This window comes from Bombus huntii, chromosome 5 (genome assembly GCF_024542735.1).
Source record: "Bombus huntii isolate Logan2020A chromosome 5, iyBomHunt1.1, whole genome shotgun sequence".
NCBI classification, from domain to species: Eukaryota; Metazoa; Arthropoda; class Insecta; order Hymenoptera; family Apidae; genus Bombus; species Bombus huntii.
This window is the reverse complement of record NC_066242.1, coordinates 17,490,332-17,509,276: the sequence shown is the minus strand read 5'-3', so window position 1 is coordinate 17,509,276 and position 18,945 is coordinate 17,490,332. Positions and strand designations below refer to the sequence as shown.

Genomic DNA, 18,945 nt, shown 5'->3' with positions numbered 1-18,945 from the left:
GATCGTTTCGTTGAAACGGCATCCTGCTTATATTTTTCTTTTCTGAGATTTTAAAGTAGAACCTCGATTATATCAGAACACCGATGCATGGAACGATCGATGGAAAATTTGAATCCATGCTTTCTTAAGTAGCATCGCACAATACAAATCGTTACGTTTTCAGTCTAAATCTTACGCCTTTGTTTACGTGTTAATATTGGGTTGGCAACTAAGTGATTGCGGAGTTTGTCAATACCACCTAATGACAAAATCCCTAATCACTTAGTTGCCAACCCAATATTTCTAAAGTAATTGGAAATAAGCGAATAATCGTCTCATATGAATCGTCTGAAATTATTCGATTATTAGGTATGTCAATGCGTTGCGATCGGTTCAGATGATTAAGGTTCTACTTTATTTGGTAAAATTTTTGATTGGACCAGTGAAGCATTTCGATGCCACAGATAGTTGGAATATGATATACTAGAGATATTGATATCCGATCTTAGTAAAATCGCTAGCAGTAGGTATAAAACTATAATGACTGTATTCCCTAGAACGTAGGTAGTGGCATATATGCAGTTACTCTTATAGGATTAGTCTAGCCAGTGAAATTAAAACAGTGATTCATAGCTAGAAGTTATACAATCTCTCGTTCCGTTAGCTTTGCTACGTCTTCGTAAAACGATGTTTATATATACCACGAAAATGAAAATGTGGTCTACGATTATTCGACTCTTCTTAGATCTTCCAGTGGCATCGTAATGGTTCACTAAATTTTAAAACGAAACGTTTACAAAAGCTCAGAGATTGTTGCTAAACACAAAGCTATTTTTATAGAGATTCTATTTTATCAAAAATACCAAATCAAACTCAATCGAGGATTACAGCTGAGAAACATGATATCGAAGTATGCTCTTATTTATTATCTGGTTTTGATATGGCTTTTGTCAAATAAGAGAATCTTAATTAAAACAACCTATTAGGTTTGAAGATCTTACAAAAATAGCTGAAATATTAAAGTTTCCCGGAGGCAAAAGGCGATAAGCATCGAGACGAACGTTATTTTAATCGTATTTCGCAGATCTTTGATAGAAGGAAAGAACAGACACTTAACTTTGGAACTAACCAAAAAGTCGATTTTGTGGTAATAAACGTGTTCTCCTATAAAAATCCTTATCACGTTCGTCGCCTGTAATCTTCCTACGTTCTATGATATTATTCCACGTTATTCGAACATTATATCCTTCGTCATTGATAGACGTTTAGAACCAAAGAAAGCGCACCTTCTAATCCGACAGCGTGCTCGTGCATGGACCCGATGTCTTTGTAAATAGTGTAAATGCACATTAGTGTAAAACGCCATCGTAAGACAAAAATGAGACGTTTCAACGTTACGATAAGACACTCGAATACCGAAGAATTTAACTTGGTATATTTTCTTCGTAGACGTGTATACACGTACCTAACATCTTATGTGTAAGACAACCTTGTGTAATCGTAGAACGGAGATCGATCAAAGATCGCAACCGTAAAGTTTGTAGCGAATTCGTAACATTTTTCCTTCCATCCTCCTCCCCCACTCCTCCGTGTTTATTATTCTTATAATTGCGAAGTTAATCAGACGAGAGCGTCGCTCGTGTTAATCAGACGATATCGATAGTAGATACTAAGTAGATGTTCAGCGATACTTATTTACCGAGTGAAGAAACGTGTAACGACAGCGCAGAATGTTCAGGCCACGAGCGTGGTTGCTGAAGTTGAACGTTATTAAACTATAAAATCGGGACATTACCCGCATTAGAGATTCTTTTTGTAACATAAAGTGAAATATAATCATTTGTAACACGAATTGTAGTCGTTTGCGTTTTCATCGTTTTCCCCAGAGATCCGTTTGACTACGGAGGTTTAACGCTTTTACGACACAAGATTTTTAGACTTTGACGACCATCTACTTTTATTAGCAACGTATCCCAATTTTTGATGTTTTTGTAAGAAAGCACATAATGCACCGAGATTTCTATTATACAATTTTGACCAGAACAAATAGGATTTATCGTTGGACGAATTAACGATTCGTAAACTATACGCAACATCCAGAGTAAACGTTCGCAACATAATTCGAATAAAATTCCATTGTATCGTAATAATCCCGTTTATTTGAAGGAATTGTTACGTACCGTCTGCTCGTATCCACTTGCCTGGGTATTCAGTCAAAGCTAATTTGCAAGAATTACACGAGGATTAAATCGATTAAACGAGTCGTGTTTCGAGGATATTATCGATAGATATGTTTAAAAAAAAACAATGTTTAATATACGAATTAATCTAGTCTAGCGAAGATTATACAAGGAATAGGTAATGTGTAATAGCCTCTTAAGTTCGTTATTCCGTTTCAGTGATTGCGACCAAACAGGACTACGACTTCAGCTGTTCATTCCATTTAATATGGCTCAGCAGCTGCTAATTAAATTTACACGTACTAAGGGTCGTTATATTTAATTACCTTCTAGAGGATATTATGGAGGCGTGTGTGCACCGTCGATGACGAAGGCACGATTAACAGGGCCGAATTTTCACTAGAACAATCGATATGGTAATAACGTTCATTAAAACAGCCGCTGTAACATTCTGTTTCGAGATCATGTTCAACTTTCCAGAGAGTTTTACTTTGTATAATTTAGCATGTTTCATATGTTTCCCATCTTTCGCCATAATATTCGTTCATTTGCCTTTAGATTTCGTGTACAATATGTTACAACTCTTTGGTAAAACGTCTGCAGATCTATGTTTATACAGGGTGGTTGGTAACTGGTGGTACAAGCGAAAAGGGGGTGATTATATAGAGGGTGAAAATATAGAATAAAAATTTTTTATTTTATTTTTTCTTTTTTGAAATTTTTCCACCGAGGCAACGATCTACGATGAGATCCGTTATAACGAGACGCGATAAAGTGGACGCGTACCGAGAGAAAATTCAAAGTCGATTTTCTCGAAAACAAAGCCTCGAACGAAAAATTGTTATTCTATATTTTCGACTTCTTTTTTCGCGTAGTATCACCCCCTTTCCGCTTGTACCACCAGTTACCAACCACCCTGTATGACATTTTTTCCTTCTTTCTAACCGTAGAACAGACAGGAGAAGTATGATCGTTTACGGCCGAGACGTCCCGTATTAGTAATTTGTTAATAATCGTTATTTTTTTAGATGAAATCGATAAACCGTAGTCGATTATAAAACTCTCTTTTCTCGCGAACAAATAACATTTCAAATATAAACAGTTGATGCTTAAATATATTGCATTGATGTTGCGTTAATTCGATTAATTGAAGCAGAATTTACGATATCGGAAATTATTTGGACGTTAATTATTTCAATAATTTAAAACAAATTTAATAATTTATATAAACAACTGTATCGGCAGAGGATATTTTTTTTTTATAGATAAAAATCGCTAAATAAATTTGATAAATTATTCGATATGTTGTTAAGGTTGATCCACGTTATTAAAGGCATTCTGCTTTCTTCGAAGAATTGTTTTATAGCCTTTCTTCTCAATTTGGTAATTCGTAGTATAAACACAATCAACGCGCCCATTTGTTTCCTTCTTCGGAGTAAATAGTACTTTCAACGAATAAAAATACTTTGTTTGTTCTTGCGCGAGACAGTGTCGAGGTATCATGCGATTGCTATCGTTCTTACTTCAAGGTGATTGCATTCTTCCCCAGTACGTGACTAGATCCAACTGGAATAACTAAATATTTGGAAAATAAAAATGGTCGAGCGTGACATTGATATTTTTTTTCTTTCTACCAGCATTTCTATTAAATACCGGGTGATCCATTTTTAACTTGGAAAATTAATACAGGGAAGAACGAATTTAATTATGAAAATACTTTTACTTATTCGTTTAAATTTTATTCGACTGCTTTCATCATGTTTCGCGATTTATCCGGAATGAATGGTCAAGCGCAACGGTAAATATTCATTCAAAATTACTGGTTATTACTTACAATTGAAGATTATAGAACTATTCCTTAATCTTTCTTATTTTGTCGTTGCTTTGTTTTTTTTTATTTTGTTATTTAGATTTTCATCAGACTGTAACTGTGACGCGAGTACGAAGTTCTTACGAATTCTTCGACTTTTTTCTGCGATTTTTCTTTTTTGATTTAATCGCTGCCGCTGAATCGGAATTTAGCGACAAAGCACTTAAATCTAGGTCTACTTTTTATCGACGAGAAAATAGAATAGTTGAAAAAGGTTATCGCTCGAAGGGTTGCATTCTATCCGTTCACTCGGTTACTGAAATCAGTCACGATGTTTCTAGGAAAGTTTCGACACGTCGAATCGACCCCATAAACTGAAATGAACAGCGAAATCGAGATCGAATCGATTTTCTACTTTTTATTCCAATGACGATTTCATTTAATAATCCGTTTAAATCTTTCGAAATTTATCCGGTTATTCAGTTTGATAGAAATTATTTAAAACGAAGAAGAGTGCGGTAAAATCGTGGCAAGTTTAACTTAATTGATTACACAGGGTCCGACCGAATAACGCGTAAAAGCGGAAACAACGTGACTCCTCGTGGGAAAATAAGGGCAAAAATATAGGATAACATTTTTTCATTCTCGGCTTGGTTTTCGAGAAAATCGAGTTAAAAAATGTATCGAGTATTTTTTCGCCTGGCTAATTCTAAACCGGGCACAACTAAATAACAATCGATAGGAGGTCGTTCTACGTGTAAAGATAAGTCGAGAACGTGGAATACAATTCTTCCGTTTAAGACTTAATATCGGAGAAGATAGAGTTTGAATGTGTTTAAGTTAGTAAAGAATCGGTCTAATACGTATGATAAATTTACAAATTTCTTTTTCTCGGAAAGCGTGTCTTACGACAAAGTTTCATTTTCTAAATTAATTTCAATAATAATTTAAATTATCGCCTAAATCTAAACTTTACGCTTGAAAATTATCTTACGGATAAATCGAATAGGAAATTGTTAAGCTTCACCGATTTGCGCAGCGTTTTGTAAGAAAATTTAGTCGATATTTTTGTTCCTCGCTGTTCGCTGAAAATTTCACCGATTATATATTTGCTCATTTTATATAAAAATCATTTAACGTTTCATTTCAACGACGAATAGAATAGCGGTAAATTGGTTTGGTTGTTTGGTAGCGCTTAAAACGAAGAGTATAGCGTCGTAAAATCGAGGCAAGTTCCTCGTGCCTATTTTTGCAAATCCGTTCCCACTCGGATCCTAATCTTTCTCTGCCAACACAGTGACGTCCGGTTGGTCGCATATTCGAAACGAGATAAACAGCCAGAAGTGCTGGCCGGTCGAAGGTTGCCGCTTGGACGCAAAAACGGCGCAATAAGCTGTGCCGTGGCCATTCCTTCGGCCACGTTCGCTAGCCTCTCCTCCGATCTCCTCGAATTTTCCGATCCAGTAACGAAAATTCCAATTCCTCGTGGAATTTTCACCGTTCTGGCCGTTTGCCAGTAGCCTTACGCGTTGTCTCGAGTCATTAACTCGTCGTATTTGCGTCCAGCCTCCACTCTCTCATCCGAGAATTCTCGAAACGAATACAACTTCGTGAAGCGAAAACGATAAGTTTAACGCCCTTGTCAAAGGTCTGTCAGAACGATCAGACTCGTCGTGGAATCGTTGGACCGATCGTAAAAGAAGAGGCATCAAAGGAGATCTAATTAAAGGCACCTTGACGAGTTACGTTCTTTAATCTTGTCAATTAGAGGCTGCTTTTGTCCGTGTTTCTTGATTGTTGGCGTGGTCGTGGGGTTGTTCGTTCATGGATCGAGCGCGAAAGTGAGAAAGTTCCGAGGACGAAATTGACGTGCACGTTCGTTTTCTGGTTACGTCGTGACGTGCAAGTTAAGTGGAACCAGAAACCGGATCTCGAGTTTCGTGGGGGTTTCCGGCAGATGTACGAGGTGTGTCTTCCAAGTGGATCGTATGCTTTGCATTTCGAGACGCGCGATAGTTGGGAACCTAAGCAGCATGGTTTTAACTCGCGACAGAACGTTAACGATACTGTTTGCAGATTGCTCCTTGGCCAATTAAAGTCTTATTACATGTACCGTTTCGCTCAAACACCGTTGTACCAATTACGTTTCGAGCGTTTTGCGTTTCTTATGAAAGCTCTCTGTTAGTTTTTTCGTGGACAAATATTAGTTATCGAGATATACTAAACGAATATTAAGATACATCAACACCGAGACTCGCGACGATTTTCTTACGATCGTAAAACATTCTTACGCGTAATCTGATTTGTTTCCCGTAAATTGACATTTCTTAATCATCGTTCCACGCGTATTCTACGAGCGTTTCGTATTAAAAGTGATTCGGCACGTTTGTACTTTTCCATCGGAATTCCGTGTTCATAAAACCATATACATTCTTTGTTTATTTCTTCTCAAAATATCCTTTAATCTCTCTCTAATCTTTCAAATGTTCCGAATTTACGTGTTGGTAGATTAAAACGAGACACTGTATAGACACAGCTCGATTGAATCGTACAAGATCACCGCCGCCCCCCCCCCCCCACCCCTTTTTTCACACGATCGAACACGCGTGCGGAAAGTTGGAAAATGGATCCGAGTGGATCAAATGGAAACAAGGCGAGTCGTCCCAATTAAAGTCTTCTAATTAGATCGTAGCGGTGTCTACACGCTCGATGCCGATCTACGCGATCGAAGTCAGCGCGTTGCTCCGCGAGGGAATGTTTCGTGGTTATTTATAAGTTCGAGGGTCGCCGCTTAACCTTGCCCGACGTGGACCGTCAAGCATGTCACCTAAACGTTTTATTAACGATCTTCCTTCCCCGCGTCGTTGAATCGTTCCAATTGGGTCAGTTCTGTATTCTAGGTTTTTCCAGATCCTTCTCTGCCAGGCTATCTCTTCAATGTAATTTCTCATGCTTCTTTAACGTGGAAGGGAATGCCTCTTTCGCGCGAGAATAACATCGCGTACGGAATGTATCGAACAGGACGGCATTGAGCGTCGTTGTTCCTTCCAACAATAAGCAATTCGTTTAACGCTTCCGAGGGAATAGCACGCAATGGATAGAGGACTCGAAAGCGTAGGAATTATTCGAATCTATGGTAGAGAATCGTACTGTAGTGGTAAAGTATCTGTCTGGGTAAATTCTACTTGAAGAGTACAGAGGATGAAGGTGATAAGTCGCGTTTCATATTGAGCAATTTTAGGAAAATTGAGTTTAATTAATAAAAATGAAAAAAAGAACGAATATTCGTCGATGATTACTTGAAGCAACGATCGATGGAAGCGCGTTAAAGTCGGTTCTGTTGAACTTGCGTACCGAGTAAATTTGCAATAATTTGCTAAAAGTAATCAAAACCTGTCTATTGGTTTTCCCACGAGATTTCTATATCAGTTTTTGTGAAGCGTAATTATCGAAGCACGTCTGGAATAATTTGCAAAGACGAACAAAATTTTTGAAATGACAGAAATATTTGATGTTCCATATAGTTACATTCCGATGCAAATCGTTAGAATTTGATAAAATACTGGAGCATTGGTCATCTATCGCGTGACACGTGTTACTCCATCAAGTAGATTCTTTAATTTTAGAAATTTTGATTTTTTACTCTAACATACAGAACGACTTTCATTAGCTTTGTCGTGTAATGTGCGTATGAATAATATTTATAGTAATAATTTCTAAATTAATAAATAATCCAGTCGCCGAGTTTGCACATTACGTTAGGATTTTTATTACTCCGAATAGAAATATCGAAAATAACGCAACCATATAAGATACGAGCGCGGTTTGTAACACGTGTCTGACCATAAACGATCCTTTTCCCCTTAAACGCTGTACCTTTCTCTTTCATTTTTATTTTACCGTTCTCTTCTGTCCTGGTCGAACGATCGAAGACTATCACGTTGATCGTGTATACAACGATATACTTACAAGTAACTTGAAAATGAAAATTCTAGATTAGAAAAATATTTTTGCAAAAGCAAACACGAAAATTGTGCGATTTAACTTAATAGAGAATTTCTTCGTATTTCACAATAATTCAAATTTACCAAATACGAGATCGTAAGTAACTTCTCCAACGCGAAATCTGAATATCACAAGGGAATCGAGGAGTGCATATTTGATACAACAACTATCGAACCATGCTGCGTTATTAACAGAACAAACAAATAAAACGTAGCTAGCTGTATCGCGAAAGGTACTTCGTTTCTTTTATATCGGACGAAAGGAAATTAAATTATCCTGTTCGATTGTTTCGATTAAATTGGGATTAATTAAACTTAAATTAGCTTTTAGAAAGCCAGAAGGGATTAAGCTTAGCGCGGAGAGAAAGAAAGGGAAAATATATCGGTTCGACGTGAAAATATTCGTCTTGTTTCGACACAGGGCGAAAGAACTTGAACGGGAAATCGATTCGCAAAAATACAAATCTCCACCATCGCTTGAGAATGTAGAATATTTCAAGAGGCTGTTGCTTATTGAAATGCAGGCAGTGTTAAACTGTATTTGGCACAGGTTGTTTCCAGTCGCCTGGGAAATCCGAGGGTTAGTAACCGCAACGTTACACGCTGCACGATTGTTTGTCAATTCGTGAATCGAATTAAGTAGAAAATCGCCGTGTTGTGGTATTTCAATTCTTCTGGATGTAAAAGTCGCCAGAAACCGTGCGATAAATTTCTGTTTAGATTCTATTTCTATCTCTATTTCGTTGAGTAAATATTATTTTTTGAACTCGCGTTTGGATTTGCAATTATTTATGTGAACTTTACGTATATATGTGAGACAGATAAAGGGGCAACGAAATTGAATTTAGTAGAAATACGCTAAAACGTATTACAAATATCATTTTCTGAAAAATTCAACTCGGTCAGAGTTTATGATTATTTATTTAACCTTCTTGCTTTAAATATACCCAAACATATATAAGAATCATTTGTTTTTCTCGTAGTATGTTTTCGCCAAAAGATTCGATGAACGTAGAGGATGGGGTAGCTTCTAATTTATTACGATAAAATATTTTCAAACGAGTTTCTTTTATACCGGCGGATTTTTATTCCATTTACGAGAAAATGTTACAAATAGTAGGCGAAACCACTTTGTACCTGTATTTGGTCTTTATGCGATTTTTTCGCTGGCACAAGTGCATTGTAAGCGGAAGTGTCGTTTCAGTAGTACTGCTCAATCTTTGTCAGTAGAGATTTTCCGAAAGAAAGTGGCAACAATTCCAATACACAAGAACCTTCAAGTATCATCGGCGTTACCTCTTTATCTCGAGACCTGACTCCAACGCGATTACCGTTTCTCTTTCAACGAAGGCATTGCGAAAGAAGTTCCTTATCGAAACATTGGAAAAATATATTTTCACTTAGACGTTCTAAAATATGTCGTTCGAAGTATTTCATGCTTTTGATCGTTATTTTTAGCTCTAGTCAGCAATCGAGTAAGTTCTATCAAACGATCGATATAGATGAAAAAAGAAAATCGTATAGATATCCCATGTGAAAAGCGCATGGATGACACACGATAAGCCCGTTTTTGTGATTTCGATACCGTGGCAAGTTGAAAAGAAGTATTTTAGTGCAAAGTTGAAATAAAAAAAAAAGACTAGTTAAAAAATACCGAATAAATTTTTGAGATATTCAGACGTGGGTGGCAAAAATAAATATTTAATTTCGTATAATTTATAATAATATAGTAATAATAGAATAATTTTGTAACAAAAAAGTGTGACTTATCGTATTTCTCTCCCGTTATTATTATAGGATAATTTGTACCTATCTATCTAGAAACTTCTTCTATCCGCAATGCCCTGGCATCAGTGTTCGCTATAAACTACGTTGCAAGCTTTGGGATTAAAACTTCTGCGAGGAAGATTATTAGGAATATTGAATGAAACATTGTGCAAAATTTCATGTTCAGTCAGAAATTTATCCGTTTAATTTACGTTTCCAGTCTGTTTAATAAATACAATTTATATGGTAATAGTTTTAATAATTTTCGTTTTATAACATTAAGTTTCCTCAAAAGAGAAGTCTTCCAATTACATAAAAATACGTATGTCCTTTATCATATCAATGTTTCGTTGATTATAACTTCAATGAAATTTACTAAATATTAATCCTATTAATCGTGATGATAATTTTAATGTACGTACATTTCGATTCTTCAAATTTGTTTCAAACTCCAACTATTATATATTAAGAAACTAGCATTGAATAACAGTCTACAAAACTCGTCATATTGCAAGAACCATGGTCACGCAATTCAATATACATGTTTCCTTAAGTCTTTGAAAAAATTATACAGAAATCAACAAAGAGAAGACAAATCTTCTCCATTATTATCCATCTTTTTTCAAACTCCACACGTGTTAATTAAAATTAAAGAAGACAAACAAAAAAGGGACGCTAGCCAAAAGTCTTATATACGTAATTCTCCGTCGCAAACTTCATAGAACGTTAAAGAAACAAATCTTCTATTATCATCCATCTGTTTCCAAAGTCCACGCCGTATAGTATCAATTAAAAAATCCGAGAAAAAGAAAGGAAGACATTATGTTAATATCTTACATAATCACAGTTTCCAAACTACCCCTCCGGAGAATCTCCAAGCAAAGAGAAAACAAATGTTGCGTTATCACCAGTCCTTATTCAAATTTCACGAATCAATTCGAAGACGAAGAAAAAAGGAAAGACGTCGTAAAACCTGTAGAAGAAACGTTCCGACTCTGGAAACTATGGATCGTCGTCTTCGAAAGCTAGTCTGACTGTCGAGAAATTTTACAGCGTCGAGAGTAGCGCCGGTATCGGATCCGGTCTGTATCTCTGAACTCGCGAAGAGCCGCGATCAGGACCACGCCCTCGGCAAAGAAGCGACGCCGACGCCGACGTCGTGGTCCCCACCTCACCGCCGCTTTACTCCCCGCACCCGGCGCGGCGTGTACTCGCCCCCGAGCGGCATTCCTCTCTCTCTCTGCTTTCCCTCCCACCCCAAACGCTCCGGCGCCTCCACCCCCTCACGGGCAGCCTGATGGCCCCAGGATCCTCGTCAGAGCGACTCCACTCATCGCCGACGGTGACTCGTCGCGTGTCGCCCAGTCTCTCACCGACCTCGCGCCCGTCAACGTCGTCGTCGTCGTCGTCGTCGTCTTCGTGCCGCCGCCGTCGCCGTCGTCGTCGTCGTCGTCGCTCGCCGTCGCCGTCGTCGTCGTCGCCGTCGTCGTGCTGGTGGTGTTGTGCTCTTTACTACGGTGTTAGACGTGTGCCCGTCAATTCGCTCGTGGTTCCCATTCACGCCGATCATCGTTTGCTAATCGTGTTTGCCTTTTTTCGTTCTCGCTGTCAACGCACACCCTTTGTGTATATATGTATACGTATATTGCCTCACTTACTCTGTCTCGATTTATTCTGAACATATAGAAGAGTATATATATACACACATACATGTACATATATATATGTACATATATATTCGAAAGCTAATTTGACTGTCGAGAAATTTTGCAGAGTTGAGATATATATATATATATACATATTGATATATTATCTATCTACAATATTATAAATAATATTTTATATATGTATAGATATACATATATGTGCAACTGATTGGCGTAGACAAGTTAACGGAAATTAAACAAGAATCGAACGAGATTTATCATGGATCGCTGAGAAAACCGGCACACAGGCGTGAAGTTGGCGGAAGCTGACCGGTGACACACAAAGTGGACTCGGTTTGTTATTCCGTCCCGTGGCTGGTCCGCTATCGTGCCCGTTTATCCGACAAAGATCTCTGTTTATCTCGATTCCGATCGATTCCCCGTCACAGGATATCGAGAGGTGTCAACTGTCCATTGTTGCCGTGTGTGTACACGCCTATAAACGCGCGCGTCCAGTTTTCGGAGAAACGTGCGGGAAAGCTGCTTTTGCCGGTCGAAGTGTTCGTTCTATTGGCGAGTCTGTTTCTTAAGGTATGTAACTGTGAAATTTCTAATTTTGTTGCGAGCCTGTTTTGTGTAAGGGTTTCATGATGTTTGCGTCGTAATAGTTTGGGCGTTTATATCGTTTTAATCGTGAGGGAAAGTTTGACATGTCTGTACGTGTATAAGGTTCGCGAGCAGTATGGCGCTGCGCATGGATCACCGGTATTTCGATCCGCGTAGATATATATGTATTCCCGCGAAAGTGTCGGATTTATGTGACACTTTATATACACGTGGAGCAATATACTTGCGTACTGTAAAAACGAATACAAATTGCTCCTTGTACTTTGAGAACTTCAAGTTTTATCGTTTTCATTATTGTCCGTGCGATTCGATTATTCGATACCTGATTCGATATGTCGATCGATATTTCTATATACTCTGACAGTATCCCTGCGCGCGCCACCGCGAAAGTAACAAGTCTGAAACTAACGTGTATCGGCGTAGCGTTTCGAACTGTGTATTACATTAATTTTCCTTTCAAAATTGGTTTCGTCTGTGATTACTTTATTTCTTATGTGACCATTAACTCATCGAGGGCCAACGTTGCATTAACGCGGTATTTTATTTGTAATTTTTCATAATCGAATTACACCAACGAATTCTGTTTTTATAATATCGTATCTATGAAAGTTTAATATCCTTTTTGTCGCTATTTTTTCAATTTTACGGTTTTTACGGTGTAAAGAAATTAAGGCATTTGTAACGCTATCTGATAAACTATAATCTTGGTCCTTAATAGAGTTAGGATTATTAATGGACTAACCTATAATTTTCAACACTATCGATATTTCGATATACATCGATTCCTAACCTGTTTTATCATTACTTATTCGTCTTCGTTATTACCACCGTTTGATAAATCGTTATTATCACTGTTATCAGCAGCGCTGTATAACATTGTCAAAGTAAACTATTCTCGCGTGCACTGACGCGAAAATAGCCCGGAGATGTTTGAAACTTTTGATTTATGTCGTTATTGAAATAAGGCGCGATCACGGCCGAGATTTTGGATACGCAAATACATAATCGATCGTAAATTCTTGGGTGATACGGTTAAAATGGCCAGTGAAGTTACGAGTGTGTACAGATTATCCGTTTTGGATACTGAACGTGTTCGAACGTAGTACGACACAGAGATCGCGGCGGGCGGGTTCAAAAATAAAAATTGATCATTGTGATCGGTTGAACGTCGTTTATTTTTGCATCAATCTTATTTGCCAATACTTTTATTGCGATCTCGATTGTCCATTATGAAACCGGATATATACGAATACATGAAACATATAACATGAAACACACGACTAGTACCAGTCGATGTATGCGGACGCGGATGTTGTGTAAACTTGGGCATATATACCGGGTGATCTTCTGGAAGGGGATAAATATCGAGGTATGAGTTTTTTTTAATAACAATCCGATAATGATGAATAATTTTAACTTCTATTTTATATTACCATATATTCTACTTGATATTTTTATATCTTATTCAGTTTGCGTAACTTTTGTATTTAGGTATCGCAATGTGGAAATATTTATTCTTCCCGTCTGCTTTTTAATTATAGCGTTAATCAAGTATACTATAAAATTAGTTACATATTTAATATAGATATTATTTAATTAACATGTAATATAGATATTATGTAAGGTGAAGGAGATCGTAAGTTTTAAGAGACATGTAAATGAGAGGTGCAAAAAGTATTCGTTTCTAAATTACAAAAGGGTCCAATTTAATGGTTATATCGTCAGATTACTGTTACAGCAAATCTTTAAAACGTTTCTTTTAGTATGTCTACTGAAACGTGAATTAAACATTTTTCAAGTTCGTTCAAGATTTTCGACATAAATTATTCATTTTATAAATATGGAAAATGAAAGATTTCAAATATGAAAAATAGTTTATATTAATCGAGCTTTCTATTCAATGGAGAAGTAGTACAAGTGCATTTTTGTTAGAAATCAGATCTAGCACAGGGAATAACATATAAAATTCCTATTAAGATATAATTGATATATTTACATATATATTCATAATATATCGATAACAATTATTAATATATATGTATTGTCCCTTTTATATATATGTACACGATATAGGCACGGAAAATAATATGCCTTGTCGATACTTTTCTACCGTTCTCGTTGCATCTGTACGCATAGTCGCAGACATCTACGGAACATCGATATTTTGTATCCGAGGATTGAAACAGCTGTCCAATTAGTGATGTAACATTTCATGCGAAAAATACATCATTACGATTGTACATATGTATATCTTCGATGACTACTCGCGTTCAATCCTCATCATTTTCCGTCCCGGATTATTCTTAGAGAAATTTCGACGCTGAAGCGACTATAATCCTCGCTTCAATCGTCATTTGGTGCTCTTTCGCGTTAAATAGGACGCAAACGTGTCGATATAAGTACTCACTTATCTGTGCTCTCTCGTTTCTTTAAATACGAATATGTGGTATTATACTTTTATTCTCGTAATTTCAAGTTTGCAATTTCATAGCTGTGATTATGATAATACAAGCAAATTGTCTGCACGAGGATTAAATCAGGAATCTTGTAGGGATCGACATATGGCAATTTTGTTGTTATTTCTATACTCAGAGGTAGGATCACGATAGTTATTATTTTATCGAATGGATAAATCTATCACTCCGTTGTGAGCCAAAAAAACTTTTATTGCACGCGTTTGCAAAAACTAGGGATAAAAACAGAAAAGGATCTTAAGCCTATCGATTGTAACTAGGATTATCTTTTAGTTACTATTTCTTATAACTAACGCATCTGCATATGGATGGTGAGCACGAACTCATGTTGTCATTTTCAACAAATTTATTATTTTTTTTTGTATGTTTTACTTTCTACACATTTTTTTTCAAATATTCTGTATCGTTGTTTTACACATAGAATATTCGGTAAACTTTGATCATTTCTCTGATAATCTAGGTCAATTATCGCGCTCTTTACGAGATCAGATGTTCTAATTACATAAGAAAGTGTTTCAATATGATTGGAAAATCATGTGAATTTGAAATATGAATTATTGAAATGAATTATTACTGCTCGTATCTAGTTTCTAGTTTTTAATAATTATTTTAACCAAGTCCATGGTATAAAACTAATTAAAAACAAGTATAAAATCAGGCGTATTTATAGACAATCATTCGATATTGGAATATTGAATATTCGATATTGGGATAATGAAATATTGTAATGTTTTCAATTATTTTAACATCTGTCGTCTTTTTAACACAATTCGTTCGAATAGAATCCCAACTTCGAAATAATAATTTAATCGCTATTTAAACGAGCGAGTCGGAGGATCTTCGTTAATTATTTCACGAGCAGGGAAAGATTGACGCGAGCATACGGTTGGCTGTGCGCTTTCATTCACGAATTCTCACCCATATCCATTATTCGTGACTTCCGGCCAAGATCTCTCAGGAATAAAACGACGAAATTCGAATAATGGACGATTTGCGCTACTGGCAATTATACCTGTGGGTTTCACGGTTAACCTATATGGCTATTAAGTCGCGAAACATACGCGTCTGAGCGGCAGTTTCAACCTAACACGCGAAAATATCCATTTTAAAGACATTGCTGCAACAAGCTATCTCTATAATTCGTTGGAAGAAGCCTCGTTATCAACTGCGTGGTTCAGGTGGTGGTTAAAAAGTATCGAAAGAACATCAAAAAATGAATTTACGTTAAGAATTGTGGATCTTAATTGCCGAAATAAAAGTAAAGGAACACTAAGATTACCCTTAGAATTCATATTAAAATAGTTTTAGATGTATTTAATAAAGGATTTCCAGGATCTTCGTCGATATACATTTGCACGCGTCTCGGCGCTCTCTTTCCATATTACAACGGAACAGTTGCATTCGTCTGTTTCTCGAGATGCTGTGCACAGACATGCTTCCATACACTGATATTCACATACGTGCGTCACTACTACGCGGCTAATCTAGTCTAGCGCACAAAATTATACATATCTCGATAATTTATACAGGGTGGTTGGTAACTGGTGGTACAAGCGGAAAGGGGATGATTCTACGCGAAAAAAGAAGTCGAACATATAGAATGAAAATTTTTCGTTCGAGGCTTTGTTTTCGAGAAAATCGACTTTGAATTTTCGCTCGGTACGCGTCCACTTTATCGCGTCTCGTTATAACGCATCTCACTATAGATCGTCGTCTCGATGGAAAAATGAAAAAAAAAATTTTTTTATTCTATATTTTCGACTTCTTTTTTCGCGTAGAATTACCCCCTTTCCGCTTGTACCACCAGTTATCAACCACCCTGTATAATAATTTGGTCGGTATAAAATTTATTGGGTTGGCAACTAAGCGATTGCGGATTTTGTCATTAGGTGGTAATGACAAAATCCGCAATCACTTAGTTGCCAATCCAATATCTAGTTCAATACGAAAGATCAATGTCTTTGTGATTTTCATTTTGCCTCGTGTTATTCGTATTTTTACATATTCTATGCTTCACGCGATATATATCATTGATAGAATCTCGATTCAACTAGCCTAATCCACCTCTTAACGCTCCGATTTTTAATTGTGAATATCGACCGGCAACTCCAACTTGTTCTCATCATACTTGGACCTGCAAGCTTTTAAGTGTCAGATTTTAAGCGCTACAATTACGTGTAAATAATAATATTAAATTCATTCGGAACAATCTTCATCCATCTCGGAAGTAATATAACTTTGATCGCAATATTTATATTAATTGTAATCGAGTAACGTGTGGAATTTTTTAAAACATTCATTGAGATGCAAACCGGGTTTGCGTTCACAGGTCTCGCGGTAGAAAACTGTTTGTTTTTTCACCGCGTTACTTCCTTTTGGCGGTATTTGAGAGACACAGCTGGAACGTTAAGGGCTAGACAATTTTACAACTAATAAATTGGCAGTAACGATCGAGAGTTGAAAGAAGAGAAAATGTTAAAAATCCTCTTACACACGTGCTCGTAACGCGAGAGCCTTTGAAATTTCTCGAAACACCACGACCAATTGGTGGGATTCGTTTACAAATCGCTTGTAAATCACTGGTGGTAGAAAGTAACGTAAAAGTGGTAATTTAACGTGGCTTCGGATTTCATAAGAGCGAATCGATTTTGTTTCGAAAGTACTTGGAACAGCCCAACTATCGTTTCGCCCCGGTGGAAGTCGTTGATAATTTATAGATATGTTTACCGGCCGGAAATTTACTGTCATAAATTTACCAGTTTATTTACTCGTATCTGCCTTCGGTATTCAACTGGCAAAGCCTGGATGCGAGACGAATACGCGAATAGAAATATTAGAGGGAAACACGTGCACGCAGATGGGGTGTACAGCTCGTGTTGCTCGTGCCGTTCCATTTTCAACAACTTTTATTTCGCGAAACGTAAAACGATCGTCGATAAATTCTTCCATCAATTAGATAATGAAATAAAACGATATTTTTATTGATCGCTTATACAGCGTATACAACGAAGAATCTTACAAGTGGAAACGTATTCCGTCTTTCTATCGGCGAGGAATTTTGCAGACGAAGCTCTCCACGCTTTTTCAAATATAATTGAATTATAGATATGTTCCATTTTATTCGTCCTTTTGTTTCCAAAGAACAAAATATCGAAATAACATTTGTGAATATTAACTAATTCTATTTTAAAGCTGATTCTCGTCTTTCACGATCGAGGGACGAGGGAAGGCGTGGCTCGCGCAAATAACTCGCAAGTTGTAGTTGATAAATAAACAAGTAAAAGTAGGAGAAATATTCGCGGGCACATCGTGCGCAATCATCGTCGAAAGATCTTGTTACCAGGAGCGAAAGCGTAGCCTCCGCGTGGAAGACCCGACAATGACACTGATCCCTTGACACTATTTCTCGAGGAGGCCGTTAAGTCAGTCAGCGCAGATAATACGAGCACGGAACAACATAAAAGCAAAACGCTCGTTGCGGAACGTTGCTCGAGATAATCGTTCGATTTATGAAAAAAAAAAAAAAAAATGAAGAAAAAGAGACATAAAACCAAAGAAACAAAAACGAGAAGACGGAGGAGTAAAAGCGGGCGTAAGAAAAAAAAGGGAGGAGAAAAATGGGGTGAGAGATGAGAGGGAAGAAGGAGAATGGGACAGAACGAAAGAATGTCAAAGTGCCGTCGAGATTTTCACGGGAAGGTCGTAAATACGAGTCAACGACCGACGATAAATTCGTTCCGTGGCGTTCTTAATTTTTGCCAGTCGGATTAATTCCTTTGAACGGACACAGGATCCAAGATATCGTGTCACGTAATTACAAAAAATAACGTAATTACTTGGTTCCATCGGCAAGAAGATGCAACAAATTCGTCAAGCTTTTCCTCATTTTTTCTCATATTTCACAAATTTTCGATAATTAAGTCACCTTCTTTCGACCATTTTCGGCTTGCCTTTGTGATATTAGGTTGTCCTAAAAGTTTCTTTCGTTTTATGAGCAAATAACAGACGCACAACGTTTTTTTATTTTATGTTATTTTGTCGAATTACGTACGATTCATTTTGTTATGTCGAGATAAACACCGCGACATTTCACAGACTTGGTTTCACGTTTGTACGAAGGTGCACTGTTGTAAAAGACACGTTTGCGAAAGAAAGACACTTTTCCGTGTCCCCACTTAACCCCAACCTAACCCCAACCTAATACAATGACACACACGTACGATGTAACGCAGGGCTGTGGACAAAATGGGTCGTTAATGAAAGTAAATGATACGTAAGTATCACCGATCCATCGTTATTTACAAATTCTTCCCAAGAACTGTTTGTTCGAATGATTCTCCATTCGAGTCTATCTTTCAGTATCGTTGTGAGAGGATGTTTTATTTCAAGAATTGCGAAAGGGACGACATATGCAGATCGTACGCGCAAGAACAAGTGGAAAATCTCGAATAAATCCTT

General features: G+C 37.1%; 1 protein-coding gene across 5 annotated transcripts in view; it reads left to right on the top strand.

Annotated features, from left to right (window-relative positions):
• The first annotated feature begins 11,088 nt into the window (after nt 1-11,088).
• The window catches only part of LOC126866016 (receptor-type tyrosine-protein phosphatase kappa), a 107,574-nt gene continuing 99,717 nt past the window's right edge, over nt 11,089-18,945 (top strand). The window contains exons 1-2 of one of the 5 annotated variants that reach the window (XM_050619049.1): nt 11,089-11,234; nt 11,594-11,977. Coding sequence is in view for 1 of the 5 variants with exons in the window: in XM_050619043.1 (XP_050475000.1) it covers nt 13,281-13,382 (102 nt within the window). In the remaining 4 variants the exon portion in view is untranslated. Of the gene's footprint in view, nt 11,453-11,593; nt 11,978-12,867; nt 13,383-18,945 lie in introns of those variants that run through there. The other 4 variants (XM_050619047.1, XM_050619046.1, XM_050619045.1 and 1 more) reach the window with 4 other exon arrangements.